Source organism: Electrona antarctica (genome assembly GCF_951216825.1).
Source record: "Electrona antarctica genome assembly, chromosome: 6".
NCBI lineage: Eukaryota > Metazoa > Chordata > Actinopteri > Myctophiformes > Myctophidae > Electrona > Electrona antarctica.
Genome location: NC_136811.1, coordinates 50,575,391 through 50,594,795, shown reverse-complemented (window position 1 = coordinate 50,594,795; position 19,405 = coordinate 50,575,391). Strand labels below are relative to the sequence as shown.

At 44.1% G+C, this 19,405-nt stretch overlaps 1 protein-coding gene across 1 annotated transcript; it reads left to right on the top strand.

Annotated features, from left to right (window-relative positions):
- Window positions 1-471: 471 nt before the first annotated feature.
- Window positions 472-19,024, top strand: LOC306925128 (uncharacterized protein; the record flags this gene model as incomplete). The annotated part of the gene is made up of 3 exons (XM_079503810.1): window positions 472-843; window positions 4,253-4,600; window positions 18,972-19,024. The coding sequence occupies exons 1-3, from the start codon at window positions 507-509 to the stop codon at window positions 19,022-19,024; spliced, it is 738 nt and encodes a 245-aa protein (XP_079359936.1). The 5' UTR covers window positions 472-506.
- Between the last annotated feature and the right edge of the window lie 381 nt (window positions 19,025-19,405).

Sequence of the window (19,405 nt, the reverse complement as noted above, 5' to 3'; positions counted from 1 at the left end):
AGATCAGTATCGGACCTATCGGTATCGGCCGATCATGAGAAAAACAATCGGTGATCGGTCCCAAAAAACCTGATCGGAGCATCCCTACTGGATGTATCGACAAACGGTATCATTGTGGCGCTTTCAAGCCGCTCAGTGAGCGGCATACATCAACGTTATACATCAAGTTTAAAATGTGAATATTCACAGGGGCTTTTCTCTGCTTTGGGTATTATGGTACAATCATTTTAAAATGGTCACATCTCCTTCAAATATTTTCCAATTTCAAAAACAGGAAAATTACTCTGGCTGAAATGAAGGCCCTTTTGCCAGCACCAGTCACATATAGGCAATATTTTAGGCCAATACAAACATTAAAACTATATAACAAATTTCCCACTCCACACCCCCGGCTGCGAGACTAGGTCTCCAGTTATTAAAGTCCTTCCTTATTCACTTGATTTCAGACGGGAGTCCAGACTGCAGGTGAAGATGAACTCTCCAGACTCATAAGAACTACAATACCCATGATGCATCACTCCCAGGTGAAGATGACCTTTCCAGACTCAGCCAGGGACGTTTCTATTCAACATGAAGCTGAAGACGTTTCTATTAAACAGGAAGCAGAAGAGGTTTCTATTAAACAGGAAGCAGAAGAGGTTTCTATTAAACAGGAAGCAGAAGACGTTTCTATTAAACAGGAACCTGAAGACGTTTCTATTAAACAGGAAGTTGAAGAGGTTTCTATTAAACAGGAACCTCCTGAAGACGTTTCTATTAAACAGGAACCTGAAGACGTTTCTATTAAAAAGGAAGCAGAATATGTTTCTATTAAACAGGACGCTGAAGACCAGCCACACCTCAGTAAGTTTCATGTGCTTTTCCTTTCTTTAATATTTTCTGTTCTGTAGTGCTGCCACAATGTCTTATTTTCACTGGACAATAACAATGGCAAACTAGAAAATATTGTTCCTGAAGAAACAATGTGGACAACGTTAGTCATGCCCTGGCTTCACAACATCCTGGCAGGCCAGAGCAGCAGCCGTAGTAGATACAGGCGATTGAAAGAAACAGATAGATAGTGTTTATGGTCACAACGATCAAGATGGCGCAATCCAGTGTTATTGACAACAGCTAGCAACCAGATGTTAACGTGAGTAGCATTATGACTTGATCAATCAAAAGCACTATAAAAGAGCAATTGCTGTAGATCAACGGCAATGGCGTGGAGCGTAACATTTATTAATTGGAACCTTGTGGGGGGATGGGGGATTTGTAAAATGAAAAACTTGGTAAAAAAAAAAAACATTTATTAATTGCCGTAGACTAACTGTTAACAACTTTCAAACAAGTATTTGCAAGCTTAGTGTCTGCACTTTCTTACTCTTTACAAAAGTGAAACATTACCATTATGTGCGACAGGTGTGGAAAAATACTTGCTTGGCCGACTGGCAGCGTGAACAAGAGAAATTTGACGCTGATCGTTACAGCAGTTTGTGAGATTTGATCGCTAAAGCAGTTTGTGAGATTTGAGGGCTACAGTAGTTTGTGAAATTTCCCCCAGACACACAGGTAGACAGATTCACAGACTCAGACCCATTTACAGACGACTAGACACACAGGCAGACAGATTCACAGACTCGCAGACCCATTTACAGACACCCAGACACACAGGCAGACATATTCACAGACTCATTTCCAGACGTACAGAGCTATGCAGTGGACAACTTTTACATAGATTGTTAAGCTACTATCGGTCCACATTTCAAGCTTTCATTGTCAGAAGTGCTTCGGTTTCATAACGTCATGCACTGAAGGCTCATACATAGTCTGGATTTTCGGTGGTGAGGTGACGTCACAAGCCGCGGTGAAGAGCAAACCACCGCCACCGCCCCAGCCCTTCTCTCTGTTTTTACTCACCACCACTCAACGTTATTTCAGCTCCAGTGGTCACCTCACCACCAGAGCGGTGGTCACCTCACCACCGAAAATCCAGACTATGAATGAGCCTTAGGGGCGATTCACACTATGGTCCCGGGTGCGCACTCTGGACCACTTGGCCGATGTTGTGGTAATGTGAATGATGCGTACCGTTCCCGGGAGCGGATCGCCCAAACGTCCCCGAGACCGCATGGGGGGCGGGTCTCTGGACCGTTGAAGTGTATTCAGATACGGATCGTTCCAATGTGAATGCATGCGTACCTAAAGAAGGAAGCGGACTGTTTTTTTTAGAACGAGCCAAGCGTCAACAAAAAGAAACACAGGCGCTGCGCGACGCGTAACACCAGCTTATTTCTCAACGCCGCCCGTCTCCTGTTGAATCTGCTATACGCGCAGCACCGCAGTACGCGCTGATCTTGGACTACACGTGGCTCTTGGGCTTTGCTTGGCATAGTTTCCAAAGTAAAACAAAATAATAATAATGCTAAAGTAGAATCCATTAAACTAATATCAAACACGACACTGGAGCACAGAACTGACTGACACAGTGAATAGCAGGCAGGCTGACAGTGAAGTAGTATAACGGCTTTAGAGCCAAAAGCAAAATGCAATGCAGTGTGTCTGGATTTATTGGAGACAATGTCGCAGAGTTGATGGTCAGTGTCCGTGCGCAACCAGCCATCAAGCACACCGCCATCTGGAGGATCAAAGTGTGTTATGCAAGTGTACCCGGGTGCGCTGTTGAATCTCGGGCAATGTGAATCATGGCCATCGGGGACCAGGCAACCGTATTCGGAAACGGTTCCAATGAAACGGATTCAGTCCCTCTCAGTGTGAATTGCCTATTAAGTGGCATTGGCCAAATCAGAGCTCGGGTGTGAAGTATCATTTTTAGGGCCCGAGCACTGCACAGTAGTGCGAAGCCCTATTGAAATCGCAGTGATTATTGTTTGCTTGTTGATTCCCCCAAATTAATTGCGTTTTTGAGGCGCGTACTCAAAGTTGTGAAACTTGCAAACACATCACAAGTGGCGTAAAGTTGCGCATTTTAATAGTCTAATGGCTCAATAGCGCCCCCTACAAAACTTTGTGCCTCAAGCCCCACAATACGGTTTCACCTACATATATGAAAATTGGTACCCACCTGTATCATGTCCCGACTTGCAAAAAAGGCGCCATGACCTAAACGGAACAGGAAGGCGGCCATTTTCAATTTATTGTTGCGTTTTGGTGCAATTTATGCCATTTCAATTTCCACACAAATGACCTTAACGATGAAAAGTTATCAAAATCGCGAGTTTTCGTAACATGGCGTGACCGTGGCGAAGCGTCAAACTTCAACGCCAAACAGAAAGTGAAAATAACAGCTAATTGGTCGATATTTGAAAGTTCATATTTTTTGCTATAACCTTTCAATGGTTTGTCATTCAGACTTGTGGGTGGTGTCATCGGACTTGGTTTTGAGTCCTTGACCTTCATTGGTGTAACTTATGCTGCATTCACATGGAATCAGGCAAACGGTAGACGGCAAACAGCAAAACCTGCTGGACGGCACAGAACGGTAAAAAGTTTAAATATTTTAACATTGATGCCGTCTACCGTTACCGTCGCCGGTTCTGGCTGCCGGACTGCCGTGCCATCCTGTTCCGTCCTGCTCCCGTCCACTAAAATGACATGCCGTTTGCTGTCTACCGCTTGCCTGATTCCATGTGAATGCAACATTCTGAAGAATGGCCCCTTCTTCTGATTAGTCGATATTTGATAGTTCCTATTTTGTCCTATAACTTTTCAGTGATTTTTCATACAGACTCGTGGGGGGTGTCATTGGACTTGGTTCAGAGTCCTTGTCTTTCATTGGTGAAACTTGCCCCGCCCCCTCTTCTGATTGGTCAATGTTATAGTTTCTATCATTTGCCATAACCTTTGAACAGTTTGTCGTACAGAGTCATGAGTCACCTCAATGGACCCATTTAAAAATCCTTGTAATTCAGTAGTCTGCTCCCATTTCTGATTTTCTGATATTTGCCTGTAACTTGCATCGTTGCTTGCAGCTTTAATTTAAATTGTTTCAGAATTTCATGATTCAAATTAAATATTTGCTGTAACATCATTATTCATTTTGGTGTTAAAGTAAATATTACTTCACATGATTGTTTTTGTATTTTGCTAAAATCTTGCTAAAACTTTCAGAACTGTAGTAACCTGTAGTTAATAACGGTATGTCAATCTTATCTTGGTAGGTTAGCCCCTTTTGTACATGGAACATGGAAGAAGAATGGATTTACATTTTAGGAATCCAGTGTTGACCATCATGTTATGTTTCTGCTCCTAGACATCCTGCACATGGTTGTGTGTAAAGAGGAGGTTTCCCCTGAACAGGAGAGTCGCTCTAGTCTGCTCCAGGAGGAACCAGAGCCTCCACAAATCAAAGATAAACAGGAGGAGCTTAAAGAGGAACAAGAAGAGCTACTTCAAAGACCAGAGGAACCTGCTGGGTCAATTTTGACAATGCTAGAAGTGAAAGGTGAAGAAGAAGATGATGATGATGAAGACATATCTTCCCACTGCTCTGAAATTGAAGTTGAACTTGAATCTGACACTGAAGTCACTGAAGACAGTGAAGATTGGGAGGAGACCAGTGAGGACCAGTGTGTCCATACTAGAGAAAAACCTTTCCAATGTAAGCATTGTGACAAGACTTTCAGTTTGTCAGGTAACCTGAAGATACACCAGCGTGTCCACACTGGAGAAAAACCTTTCCAATGTAAACATTGTGACAAGAGTTTTACTGCATCATCTTCCCTGAAAACACACCAGAGTGTCCACACTGGAGAAAAACGTTACCAATGTAAACATTGTGACAAGAGTTTCAGTGTTTTAAGTAATTTGAAGACACACCTTCGTGTCCACACTGGAGAAAAACCTTTCCAATGTAAACATTGTGACAAGAGTTTTACTAAATCATCTTCCCTGAAGACACACCTTCGTGTCCACACAGGAGAAAAACCCTTCCAATGTAAACATTGTAACAAGAGTTTTACTACATCATCTTACCTGAAGACACACCTTCGTGTCCACACTGGAGAAAAGCCTTACCAATGTAAACATTGTGACAAGAGTTTCAGTCAGACAGGTGACCTGAAGAAACACCAGCGTATCCACACTGGAGAAAAACCCTTCCAATGTAAACATTGTAACAAGAGTTTTACTACATCATCTTACCTGAAGAAACACCAGCGTATCCACACTGGAGAAAAACCTTGCCAATGTAGACATTGTGACAAGAGTTTCAGTCAGACAGGTGACCTGAAGAAACACCAGCGTATCCACACTGGAGAAAAACCTTTCCAATGTAAACATTGTAGCAAGAATTTCAGTGATTTAAGTAATTTCAAGACACACCTTCGTGTCCACACTGGAGAAAAACCTTTTCAATGTAAACATTGTAGCAATAGTTTCAGTGACTCAGGTTCCCTGAATAGACACCTTCGTGTCCACACAGGAGAAAAACCTTTTCAATGTAAATATTGTAACAAGAGTTTTTCTGTATCATCTTACCTGAAGACACACCTTCGTGTCCACACTGGAGAAAAGCCTTACCAATGTAAACATTGTGGCAAGAGTTTCAGTGTTTTAAGTAATTTGAAGACACACCTTCGTGTCCACACTGGAGAAAAACCTTTCCAATGTAAACATTGTAACAAGAGTTTCAGACAGTCAGGTGAACTGAAAATACACCGGCATGTGCACACTGGAGAAAAACCTTTCCAATGTAAACATTGTGACAAGAGTTTTTCTGCATCATCTTCCCTGAAAACACACCTTCGTGTCCACACTGGAGGAAAAACCTTGCCAATGTAGACATTGTGACAAGAGTTTCAGTCTGACAGGTGACCTGAAGAAACACCAGCGTATCCACACTGGAGAAAAACCTTTCCAATGTAAACATTGTAGCAAGAATTTCAGTGATTTAAGTAATTTCAAGACACACCTTCGTGTCCACACTGGAGAAAAACCTTTTAACTGTAAACATTGTAACAAGAGTTTCAGACAGTCAGGTGAACTGAAAGCACACCAGCGTGTCCACACTGGAGAAAAACCTTTCCAATGTATACATTGTAACAAGAATTTCAGTGATTTAAGTAATTTGAAGACGCACCTTCGTGTCCACACTGGAGAAAAACCTTTCCAATGTAAGCATTGTGACAGGAGTTTCAGTGTTTTAAATAATTTGAAGACACACCTTCGTGTCCACACTGGAGAAAAACCTTTCCAATGTAAACATTGTAACAAGAATCTTACCTCATCATCTTCCCTGAAGAAACACCAGCGTATCCACACTAGAGCTCTTCACGGGTCCAAAAAAATGGTTCCGATTCCGACCCGTTCAGAAAATATTTTCAAATAGTTAAACCAAACCCGGATCCGTGACAATTTCGTCCGATTCCGACCCGTTCCGAGATTTCTTTCAAATTGCGGCGCAGAGTCCGACCTAGATCCGATTATTTCCGAGAGACCCGACCCAGCCAGGCAGATATAAATGTGGACTATATTGAAATAATAAAGTTTTTTTAATAACTGTTTAAACAAAATAATTGTATTTTATATTAATGCCAGATTTCGGTTTATTCGTTGTTTTAGTATTTAATTTCAATATTTTGCAGAGGGGCTGATAAAAAGAGGAGTTAAGGGGCAATTATGGGCACTAGATTTGCCCGTAAACCTCAAGTTTAGAAGCATATACAGTAATATACGGTAATATACAGGTGTGATGGTACAATTCGGGAGTTTACCGGAGTTTGTTGGAAAGTTTAACGGGAGTTTCCTGTAATATACACATCCGTATTCCATGCTTTTTGCGCAGTGATAAGTTTGTAGCGGTCGGTAGTACTTGCGCGCTCTGCTTGCGCACTAGTAGGCAAGTTGGCACTCGACAGCACAGCGTGCAGTTCTAGTTTTTTCATGTAATGATATGTTTTTGTTATTGATGATATTGAATTTTGTTGCGTGGCGCTAGCCCCTCCTATGGGGCTTTATCTTTGTGTGAACACAACCATGATGATTTGTATTGGCTGAACATCATCCCATAGCAATGACTTGATTGGCTGATGTACATTGAGGATACATGGCAGAGAAGTGATGATGCCAAAAGTGATTGGCAGGAATTAAATTTTTTATGATTTGATTGACAGAGCATGGAATGTGATGTATGATGATAAGACTTTACAAGTGTGATTTTTGTTAGTCTTCATGTCTGAATTGATTGCATAGGGCCTAAATGAACCGCAAGGACTTTTTTGTGCTATCCCTTTTGGAATAAGTGTTTGACTGAACTCTGTTGTATTTACATTTATGTCTAATAAACTATTCAATCAATCAATCAATCCTGTCAATGTGTCCATTCTCCTGCTCTTTTTTTTTTTTTTTTTTTTTTACACATGTTAAACCCTTAAAGGACAACTTTTACCCAGGGGGCAAACCACCCCTTTTTTTTGGAAACCTGCAACATCAAAGGTTGTACAACATAAATAATATCTATGCCCCCACAACCTATATGGACTACATGGAAATCCAATATGGCCTCCACAATATTAGCCCCCATTTAATACAAGTTAAGTTTTTTTTAAAGTTTTTCTTTTTTAAGTTTTTCCTTTTTAAGTTTTTCCTTTTTAATTATTTTTTTAAGTTAAGTTTTTTTTTAAGTTAAGTTTTTTGTGTGTGCGTGCGTGCGTGTGTCCTTTTTAAGTTTTTTTTTTAAGTTAAGTTTTTTTTTAAGTTAAGTTTTTTGTGTGTGTGTGCGTGCGTGCGTGTGTGTGTGTGTGTGTGCGTGTATGTGTGTGTGTGTGTTTTTGTGTGTGATACAGCTGCGCCCTTTGGTGGTGGGCGGGTGGTGTTACAGCGTGACACACAGACACACAGACATGATCTGCTGGGTCTCATAGTAAATGCTCACTGCGTTCGCAATAATGGGGGTTGAATAGGGCAAAAAAATAAACAGAGAACCTGAAAATAAACTTCACAGGTTGATCAATGCCATGAATACTTTTTTTTTGTATTGTAAGTTTCTATGAAATCCAATATGGCCACCACAATATTATCACCCAGAAAATAGTTTTAGCTCTAACTTCTGAACCAGATGAGCTTGGTGTCTATTTCATGGTTTAAGGTTATTGACCATGGAATGGAATACTCAATGGATGAATGCAGCCACTAGCAGCCAGTAGTGCACTAATGCACAATGTGCTATAAAATCACAGTAAGAGATGAGCAATAAAGAAAGAGTCCTAATAGTGCACTAATGCAGCCCCAGAGACAGACATACAGACAGACAGACAGAGACTAGTCCATGGAGTAATACAAGGATAGAGACCGAACCGGAGCGTTCTCAACTAGACAGCGTTCTGTCTAGTTGAGTAAGTAGCATTATTTTGTAATTTAGCAAGCTGCTAGTAGTAGTACTCTAAGTGCTTTTCTATTAGTATTATATTATTAGCTTGTGTGGTAGTCTGTAGTTTATAGTTGTATTGTTTGTGTTCAAGCAGTAGGCTAGTGGCACTTTGTAGTAGTGTAATTAGTTTCACCCTGTAATAGGCCACTTGATAAGGAGTTTCACCCTGTATAGCCCACTTGATTGCCTTGTGAAGTGTGTGGTTTAGCCAGCACATCTCAAGGGATAAGTAGCCAGGTTGTGAGTATTCTATTCAGTGTGTAACCAACATTTGAAGTGAACTGAGCTCCTGACCTCTGTCTAGTTGAGTAAGTAGCATTATTTTGTAATTTAGCAAGCTGCTAGTAGTAGTACTCTAAGTGCTTTTCTATTAGTATTATATTATTAGCTTGTGTGGTAGTCTGTAGTTTATAGTTGTATTGTTTGTGTTCAAGCAGTAGGCTAGTGGCACTTTGTAGTAGTGTAATTAGTTTCACCCTGTAATAGGCCACTTGATAAGGAGTGTCACCCTGTATAGCCCACTTGATTGCCTTGTGAAGTGTGTGGTTTAGCCAGCACAGCTCAAGGGATAAGTAGCCAGGTTGTGAGTATTCTATTCAGTGTGTAACCAACATTTGAAGTGAACTGAGCTCCTGACCTCTGTCTAGTTGAGTAAGTAGCATTATTTTGTAATTTAGCAAGCTGCTAGTAGTGGTACTCTAAGTGCTTTTCTATTAGTATTATATTATTAGCTTGTGTGGTAGTCTGTAGTTTATAGTTGTATTGTTTGTGTTCAAGCAGTAGGCTAGTGGCACTTTGTAGTAGTGTAATTAGTTTCACCCTGTAATAGGCCACTTGATAAGGAGTTTCACCCTGTATAGCCCACTTGATTGCCTTGTGATGTGTGTGGTTTAGCCAGCACAGCTCAAGGGATAAGTAGCCAGGTTGTGAGTATTCTATTCAGTGTGTAACCAACATTTGAAGTGAACTGAGCTCCTGACCTCTGTCTAGTTGAGTAAGTAGCATTATTTTGTAATTTAGCAAGCTGCTAGTAGTGGTACTCTAAGTGCTTTTCTATTAGTATTATATTATTAGCTTGTGTGGTAGTCTGTAGTTTATAGTTGTATTGTTTGTGTTCAAGCAGTAGGCTAGTGGCACTTTGTAGTAGTGTAATTAGTTTCACCCTGTAATAGGCCACTTGATAAGGAGTTTCACCCTGTATAGCCCACTTGATTGCCTTGTGAAGTGTGTGGTTTAGCCAGCACTCCTGGCAGACGATTAGCAATCAGTTGAAGTGGCCTTATACCACCAGCTGAAAGCGTCAGCTTTTAAGCGGCGTCCAGCAAACGAAGGCCAGGCGAACAAAGGCGACAGGCGACTTTGTCAAAGTCCGACTTCGTCACTGAACGATAAGCTGTATCATTGCTTAGTGACATATATAGTAGTGTGATAGATATAGTTGTGTATTGTAGTATATGTTTAGTGATCTACAATGTGTTTTCTTCCTATTCCTGTCCTCTCTTCTTCCTGGGGGTCGCACAACCACTGGGTTACACCCAGATGTCGCGACACAACTAATCTCATCTATCCTACTCTTTCAACTCACGTCGAGCAAGTGGTAACGGGAGGGCTTTGGAATTGCCACTCGGCTGTGGTGGAAGGCAAATCTGCTTTCATCTCAGCCTACGCATCCTTGCTCTCCCTTAACTTCCTTGCTCTGACTGAGACCTGGATCAGACCAGAAAACACTGCTACGCCCGCGGCTCTGTCAGATGTGTACTCTTTCTCTCACACTCCCAGAGCCGTGCGGACAGGTGGTGGGGTTGGTCTGCTAATTTCCAGAAAATGGAAATACTCTCCTGTTTCACTGTCACAATTCTCTCCTACCTCCTTTGAATTTCATGTGGTCACTGTTTCTCATCCAGTCAAGCTCACCATTGCAGTTGTTTATCGCCCACCGGGCCCTGCTGGTGGCTTCCTGGAGGAGCTGGACCATCTAGTCTCCCACTTCCCTGTCGATGGCTCTGGATTCATCCTTCTGGGTGACTTCAACCTCCCGACTGAGAAGCAGCTAGACCCACTACTTTCGTTTCTCGCCGCCTTTGACCTAGTTATTTCCCCATCTCCTCCTACCCATGAGGCGGGCAACCAACTGGACCTGATCTTCACCAGAGGCTGCTCTATTGCTAACCTGTCTGTCACTCCTCTTTCCAGTGAAAAGGGTAAGAAACTCTCTGATCACTACTTCATGTCCTACTCTCTCTCTCTCTCCTCTCCCCCCTCACAGCCCCTCCCTACCCACATGATTTCCTCACGTCACAATCTTCGCTCACTTTCCTCCACTGATCTTTCCTCTTCTGTTCTCTCTGCTCTCCCTGCCCCTGAATCCTTTGCTCTTCTATCCCCTGATACCGCCACAGATCTTCTTTTCTCTACTCTATCCTCTTCTCTCGACCATCTCTGTCCCCTCACCACCAGGCCTGCACGCCAAACTCCACCTGCCCCCTGGTTGTCGGACTCAGTGCGGACTGAGAGACGGAGCCTGAGAGCGGCTGAGCGCAAATGGAGAAATGGCAACCTCCCGGAGGACCTTCTCACCTTCCAATCTCTCATTTCTACTTTTTCCTCCTCTCTATCAGCTGCTAAAGCTGCTTTTTTCTGCACTAAAATTCAGGCTTCTGCTTCCAACCCTAAAAAACTCTTTGAAACTTTCTCCTCTCTCCTACAACCACCACCCCCTCCTCCCTCCTCGTCCCTCCTCCCTGACGATTTCGCCAACTTCTTTGACAAGAAGGTGAACGATATCCGATCCTCCTTCCCTCCTCCCCCGGCTGGTGCCCTGCGCACTACCCACACCCGTCTGCCTGCCACCCCCCCCCCTCTCTACCTTCATCTACTCCTCTCCCCCCCCCCATCCCCTCTCTATCCCACTTCTCTCCCCTCTCCCCTAACGAGGTCCTTCTCCTTGTTACCTCTAGTCGCCCCACCTCATGCTCTCTGGACCCGGTCCCATCCACTCTGTTGCAGTCTATTGCACCTGAACTTCTTCCCTTCTTAACCCACCTTATTAACACCTCTCTGACATCTGGCTACTTTCCCTCTACTTTCAAGACTGCCAGAGTCACCCCCCTCCTGAAGAAACCGACACTTGACCCCTCTGAGATCAAGAACTACAGACCGGTTTCCCTTCTATCCTTCCTATCTAAAACTCTCGAACGTGCTGTCTTTAAACAACTGTCCTCCTATCTCCACCAGAACAACCTCCTGGACTCCAACCAGTCTGGGTTCAAAGTGGGTCACTCGACAGAGACTGCCCTGCTGGCAGTGACGGAGTCGCTCCATGCCGCTAGAGCGAACTCTCTCTCCTCCGTCCTGATACTCCTGGACCTGTCTGCAGCGTTCGACACGGTGAACCATCAGATCCTCCTCTCCACCCTCGAGGGGATGGGTGTCTCAGGCTCTGCACTCTCCCTGTTTGCATCCTACCTGACGGGTCGCTCCTACCAGGTGATGCTGAGAGGGTCTGTGTCAGAACCACACAGGCTCACAACTGGGGTTCCCCAAGGCTCGGTTCTGGGTCCTCTTCTTTTCTCTCTCTACACTACATCTCTGGGTGCTGTCATCCACTCCCATGGCTTTTCCTACCACTGCTATGCCGATGACACCCCCTCTGATACCCAAGTGGAGGCACGCATTGCTGCTTGTCTGGCTGACATCTCGGCGTGGATGTCGACAAACCACCTGAAGCTCAACCTGGACAAGACCGAGCTGATGTTCCTCCCGGGGAAGGGCTGTCCGCACCGAGACATGGCCATCACCATTGATAATGCTGTGGTGACCTCAACTCGGACTGCGAAGAATCTGGGTGTGACCCTGGACGATCAACTGACGTTCTCGGCAAACATCGCATCAGTGACAAGGTCCTGCAGATTCCTCCTCTACAACATCAGGAGGATTCGCCCCTTCCTCACGGAGAAGGCAGCCCAGGTGCTCATCCAGGCTCTCGTCATCTCCCGCCTGGACTACTGCAACTCCCTCCTTGCTGGTGCTCCGGCATCTGCCATCAGACCTCTGGAGCTTGTTCAGAAAGCTGCGGCTCGTCTGGTGTTCAACCGCCCCAAGTTCTCCCACACAACCATCCTTCTCCGTTCTCTACACTGGCTCCCCGTAGCGGCTCGCATCCAGTTCAAAACCCTGGTGTTAGCCTATAGGGCAGTGAAAGGAACAGCTCCTTCCTACCTCCGGGCTATGGTCGATGCCTACACCCCTGCCCGACCACTTCGGTCTGCCACCTCGGGCGACTGATTGCCTCGTCACTCAAGGGTCCTTCTGGCCGATCCACACGGTCACGACTCTTTTCTGTTCTGGCCCCACAGTGGTGGAATGAACTTCCCACTGATGTTAGGACAGCAGAGTCACTGCCCATATTTCGCCGCAGGTTGAAAACCCACCTCTTCAGGAAACACTACCCTTCCTCTCTGCCTGACCTACTTGTTGTTAACTAGTTGTACGAACGCTTGTTTTCTATTGTTGTATTGTTTATTGGATCTTGTTTAGTCGATACACTTAATTGTTTTAGCTCATGCTCATTTGATTTAGCTATTTTGTCTCATCTGTTTAAGGAAATAGGTAGCTGATATATTGCACTTTTACCTTAGCGCTAGGTATACTCTTGGTTGCTTGTTTTTGCAGAAAATGCACTAAAGACTTCTGGTGATTAGTAGTTTTTGTTCCCTACCTATGTTGAATACACTTATTGTAAGTCGCTTTGGATAAAAGCGTCTGCTAAATGACTGTAATGTAATGTAATGTAATGTTAGCCCTGCCCCCCATGCCAGCTATTCATTTCGATGGAAGTTGCTAAGTGGCGTTTTGAAGCACCCGGAAGACTGCCGGAAGTACAATTATAACTCAATGGCTTGTGTGAGCGGAAGATATGTCCGGATCTCAAATTGGAGGTCCGGTATGACGCACAGTACGCACATGATGTCACTGAACGTCCGTACACCTCCATGAACGTGCTGCAGTTCCACTTTTCGCCAGTAGGTAGTGGCAGCTTCAACGTTGGATAGCCTTACTGGGGGCTTGGACTAGTCACTGTGCTTGCCAACACAGCAGGAGCAGAGCAGAATACTAAATATACAATAACTAAACATAAATCTCACTTGAATTGGATTGCAATACTTTACAATTTCATCATTAAAAAAAAAAAAAAAAATATTTTTGGGGGGGGAAGCCCACCCTAGCCCAACGGTAGATCCGGCTCTGAGAATCTGACAGACGTCACACAAAGTCCTACCTACTCAAGGTGCCTGATGCAGCTATAGTACCGGTGCCTCCGGGTAGGCCTACAAGGTTTTGAGGTGGTGCTAAGGTGTTGCTCTTGTTGCACAAGGTAGGTTATCTATTATGCTGGAGGGTGATGTACAGGCCTAATGACTGTTGGAGGGTTGTACGTGTAGTTTCCGGTCTGAATTCAGCGATGCATTCGAGGACAAAAGGAAAAGACGCCCGATGGAAGTAGCCTCAAAGATCAACTCCGTATTTATTTTCGTCAAGTACAGAGTCAAAAAGCCGTTACAAACTGCATAAGATAAATCCTTATGCCTGAGTCTGGACATTCAAACACACAGCGTTCCGTTCTCCAATTTCGACGCCGGATCCAGTCTCCCATTCTGAAATGAGCTCTTGCTTAAGTATCACAAGCCAACGCTTAGTCCCGCCCCCTCTCAAAATATACTGTCAGCTGCCTCTCCCAATAGAAAGCAGCTAAACAGGACATCCTGTTCTCGCGAGGGCGGGACCTAATCTAAACTGCGTCTTATGAAAAATGCTGTTTGTTACAACTTAAATCTACAAATCCATAGTAATGATTTTAAAGATACAATGAAGATATAAACATAACGGAAATATATGAACAGAACTATATGAAACTAAACAGAATTATATGAAACTGAAACAGAAGTATATAAAACAGAAGTATTATGAAACTTGTTTTAACCCATGAAAGAAAACCTTTAGCCATGATAAAATAGACTTCACTCATTCTAATAGCCTTTCTTATTAATCTATAATGACAAATAGATATTAGGACCTATTTTATTTAAGAACAGTTCAACATATGATATTTAAGTTAACCAGAATATAAACTAAGCCATACTTGAAACGAATGTCCTTAAGTCTACCTTTACCATTTGGTCACGACTGTAAAAGCAAGATTTAAGCTATTGATAAACTTTTACAATCCCAGCAGGTTCCTGCTTGAGACAGTAAAAATCCCCTCCCCACGGCTTCAAAAGGACTAAACAAAGGATCTTTGACTGTGAGGTGCCGGCCAGGAACAGAATGTTATTACCTCCTGTTTTCAAAGATCAACCTACGAGAGCACATTTCAGACTCTGACCAGCTGTTAACTTTAACCAGCTGTTAACTTAACTAGTTGAAAATAGCACATATTTGGTTCATTTATAGAAATTACACGACATACGTGTCACTGTTTTTGTACTGTATTGTATGCCCCCCCCCCTAGTAGTCCGGCGGCTTAGTGAAAGGATAGTGCAATTGCGGATAAAAGCGTAATGTTTTGCATGATGGTTCGTTAGGGTCAGTTATTGAATTTTAGCCTAGGAGCCCTTGTCAAATATCTATTTTAAATATCAAATTGCAAGACATTATTATCAATGCAATATGTGAAATATGTGAAAATCCGCCTAGTATTTTTCAGACTATATACATCATAAAATGATCAGATTATTTCCAAATGTGATAAAGTTGACTTATTTTGACATTATTAAAGTCACAGAACATGAAATATCATCAATAACACCTTTATTGCAATGAAGAATACATACAAATGAACTATAACTCGACCGGCCATCGGACGGTCTCGCGCCACACCATCCAGGTGGCCAGTTGTCCGGGGGGCCACTTGTGCAGGGTGCCCACTTGTTCAGTCAGACTACATTTTGGGTGCGGTACTGAACCATACTGTAGCGTACTGTACTGTACTGTACCGTACCGTACCGTACCGTACTGTACTGTACTGTACTGTACTGTACTGTACTGTACTGTACTACAATGTACCATACTGTATGTTACTGTACCATACTGTATGTTACTGTACCGTACTGTACCAGACTGTACGTTACCGTACCGTACCATACTGTACTGTACCATACCGTGCTGCTGTGTGTGCGTGTGCGTGTGTGTGAAGTGAAAAGGGGAGGGGTCGGTGAATGTGGAAATTGTGATATAATTTGCGTCACAGCAAAATGTTGCACAATAACAGTATGGCACACAAATTTGTACAATACATATGACAGGTGAGCGGAGGCAATGTAGTGCAGATGGATTCCTGTGGCATGTAGAATTTGTTTGTGCTTCTTCTGTCGTATATGTCCTTAGACCTTCAGCTCCATTGCAGCAAGCCAGTCCAGTGTGTCATTGTCTAGGTCAATTAAGCCTTGATCACTATTTGGTGGCCGGTATGTGGGGCAGCTGGTCAGCACGTGTTCCACAGTCTGTAATGGATCCCCACATTCTCAGTGGGCACTGTCTGTGAGACCCCACTTCTGCATGGATGCACCAAAGCGTCCCACACCCGTCCTCAGGCGGTTGAGGGTTGTCCACTACCTGCGGGGGAGGCGCTGGCCAGGAACATCTGTGAGATCCTCGATGTAGTAGTGAAGCCTGGAAGGATCTGCTGCCTTCCACTGGTCCCTCCATCTTGCCTTCACCCAGGAAGCCTTGGAGGTGTCGGCTGGTGTTGTGCCGAGCAGTTCCTGGGCCTGTGTGGCAAAGGGCCGCCGGGACTTGAGATGCGTACGCTGTGGTGTCTCCGTGACGACCTTGTGGAGGAGGTGAGATTTGCTCAACTGTGCCTTCCGAGTGAGGGCCAGTGTGGCTGCTTCTCGCCTGACCTCTGCTGGGGCGATTCCAGGCTGAGGCACAGTATTCAGCGGCAGGGAAAACTAGGGCCTCGGTGGAGATGCGCAGTGTCTTTGTGGTGACTCCCCACGTGGTGCCAGCTAGATGCTGTATCAGTGCGGCACAGGCTTTCCCTTAACACTGTCCAGGTGTTGTTTAAAGGACAGTGTTCTGTCGAGCTTCACTCCATGTATGTCGGTGAGGACTGGGACTGTAGCCGGTCACCGTCGACCATGATGTTGATTTGGCGAGTTGCTTCCCTTTTGTAGAGGTGGAACATTGTTGCTACAGTCTTCTCAACACTGAGCTTGAGGCGGCAGTCCAGTCAGGTATGAAGAAAGGGTGTTCATGTCCTCCGAGAGGCCTTCCCCTATACTGCTTCCCAGGATGGCTTGCTGAGCAGAATTGCCAAGTTTCGTAGGAGAAGCCGGACGGATAAATATATTGGTTTGCTCCCCCTTTCCATTATAGTACAAGGATATGCATCATAGTGTGAAACATGTTATATAGCTGTGCTTTCTGCCTAGCTGTCACAATTGCATTTGCAAAGTGGGGAACAGTCCAAATTTGTATTACTGCATTTTCAGGTACTACACTACAGTCACCTTTACAGGTGCATCTGATCAGCTCTCTGCAAGCTCTGGAAACCTCTGGAATGGTCAGCCAAACTGGCACCCATGACCCTTCTTCCTTAACCCACCCATAGTTCTGTGGAGAAGGAATCACTTGGTGGCTTCGTGTGCTGGTGGCCCAGATGCCCGCTTGGTAGACTGCAATAGCCTAGGGGAACCCAAATCTCGAGCCCTGCCTATGTTTCACGCATATTCCGGTTGTGACACAACATATGCCTTAATAGCCGGGGAGCCAGTCACCCAGGACCTGTGATGTCATAACATACTTTTTATTTGTGTTTTTTTTCTATTCATTTGGTCAGAGCAGACCTCTCATTCTGTGTTCCTTAATGACCAAGTTAATAGAAAAAACACAAATAAAAAGTATGTCATGACATCACAGGTTCATCTCTATTCCCGCTCCCCGGCTATTAATGGAAAGGGTAAGAAGTCAGCTTGGCGAACCTGGCAAGCCTATGATGCTGCCTGCGACAGAAACATTCGTCAATCTGGCAAAGCATCCCTTCCAGCAACTAGATGTTGACTGCCAGCACTTCCGGGAGCTTGAAAGACTGACAGTAATTTTGTACGACAAATCCAGTCCTTTGAGCTCCATCAACGAAAAAAGAAAATAACTCTTCTGTGAACAAAATCGAACGATAGAGAAATTACCTCCCACCCAGGGTGCACTCACATGTGAAACGGGCAGTCTACCAAGCAGGCATCTGGGCCACCAGCACACAAAGCCATCAAATGATTCCTTCTCCACAAAACTATGGGCCAAGGAAGAAGGGTCATGGGTGCTAGTTTACTGACCATTCCAAAGGTTTCCAGAGCTTGCAGAGAGCTGATCAGATGCACCTGTAAAGGTGATGTATACCTGCCAATGCAGCAATGCAAATTTGGACTGTTCCCCACTTTGCAAATGCAATTGTGACAGCTAGGCAGAATGCGCACAGCTCTATAACATGTTTCGCACTATGATGCATATTCATTTGTATTCTCCATTGCAATAAAGGTGTTATTGATGATATTTCATGTTCTGTGACTTTAATAATGTCAAAATAAGTCAACTTTATCACATTTGGAAGTAATCTGATCATTTTATGATGTATATAGTCTGAAAAATACTAGGCGGATTTTCACATATTTCACATATTTCATTGATATTGATAGTCTTGCCATTTGATATTTAAAATAGATATTTGACAAGGGCTCCTAGGCTAAAATCCTTTAGCATGACATAAAGAAGCCTCATACAAAATTTGGCGCTTTTATCCGCAAGTGCACTATTCTCCTAAAAAAGTGCACTAAGCCCCTGGACTATAGTTCACTCACTCAACCCTTGTGTGTGTGTGTGCGTGTATGTGTGTGTGTGTGTGTGTGTGTGTGTGTGTGTGTGTGTGTGTGTGTGTGTGTGCCAGTGGTGGAAAATAGTTTATGGTGCCTTTTTATAGCGCCTTTATCCAAGGCGCTTTACATATTACATTCATCCATTCACACACACATTCATACACTGATGGTGGAGGAGACCATGCAAGGCACCAACCTGCACGGGAGCAATTAGGGGTTCAGAGTCAGGCAGAGGCTTGCTCAAGGGCACTTCGACACTAACTCTGCGGGAGCCTGCTATCGAACAAGCGGCCACTCTACCTTGTCCGCTGCAGCTGCCCCTTGATTATTTCCAATTGTCAATACTTTTACTTTTACTCCACTACAATTATATTAGTACATTGTGCCTTTCCTCCTCAAACTAGCTGTGGTGACTGTGAACAGCGGGGATTCGGGGAATGTCGGTGGTTGAGTGTTCTCGTTACGCACAGAAGAGTGCAATTGATTTGATTATTTGATAGGCGCAAGACCGCTATCATTCCCTCAGCTCATCTCCAAAAATGACTCTGTTGTTCTGCATAGCTACTGCTGGATTTATTGAGAAGCACTCAAACCAACATCGAACTGGTAAACAACACAAAAATACACAAATGCTTAGAACATCGCATAAACATAATACAGCATTGAGCACATAATCACTGTCAAATGACAGGTGTGCAACCATGTCTATTGTCTACCTGTCTACCCGACACCAGACTGCCCTATAAACTGGTTACTGCACAGCTGGTTCTTCATCCTCATCTCCTAACCACCAAACACAACAACAAAAGCAACAACATCCATAAGACATCCATAAGATGCCTGAGGGCGAGAAGCGACCTCGCCCTAAAGGTTGAGGTCGTGTGCACTGGCCATATGGAGCGTGTCTTGAGGGTACAGGGTTTGATGAGGTCAGATCAACATATGGAATGTCAGAATAGGTCAGCTCCAATGCTCCAAGCCTCCATATATGGAAATCTAAGGGTGTGGTGGTGGCAGTGTCTTGAGTGTACAGGGTTTAATGAGGGCCCAGGTAGAAAACTAGAGTTCTCAACAGGCCCGAAAATGAAGGCCTTTGGGCAACTTTGGGCAGGCCCGTCTAGAGTTTAAATGGACAGGTATCAGTCAAAAGGGAGACATTGAAGAGGAA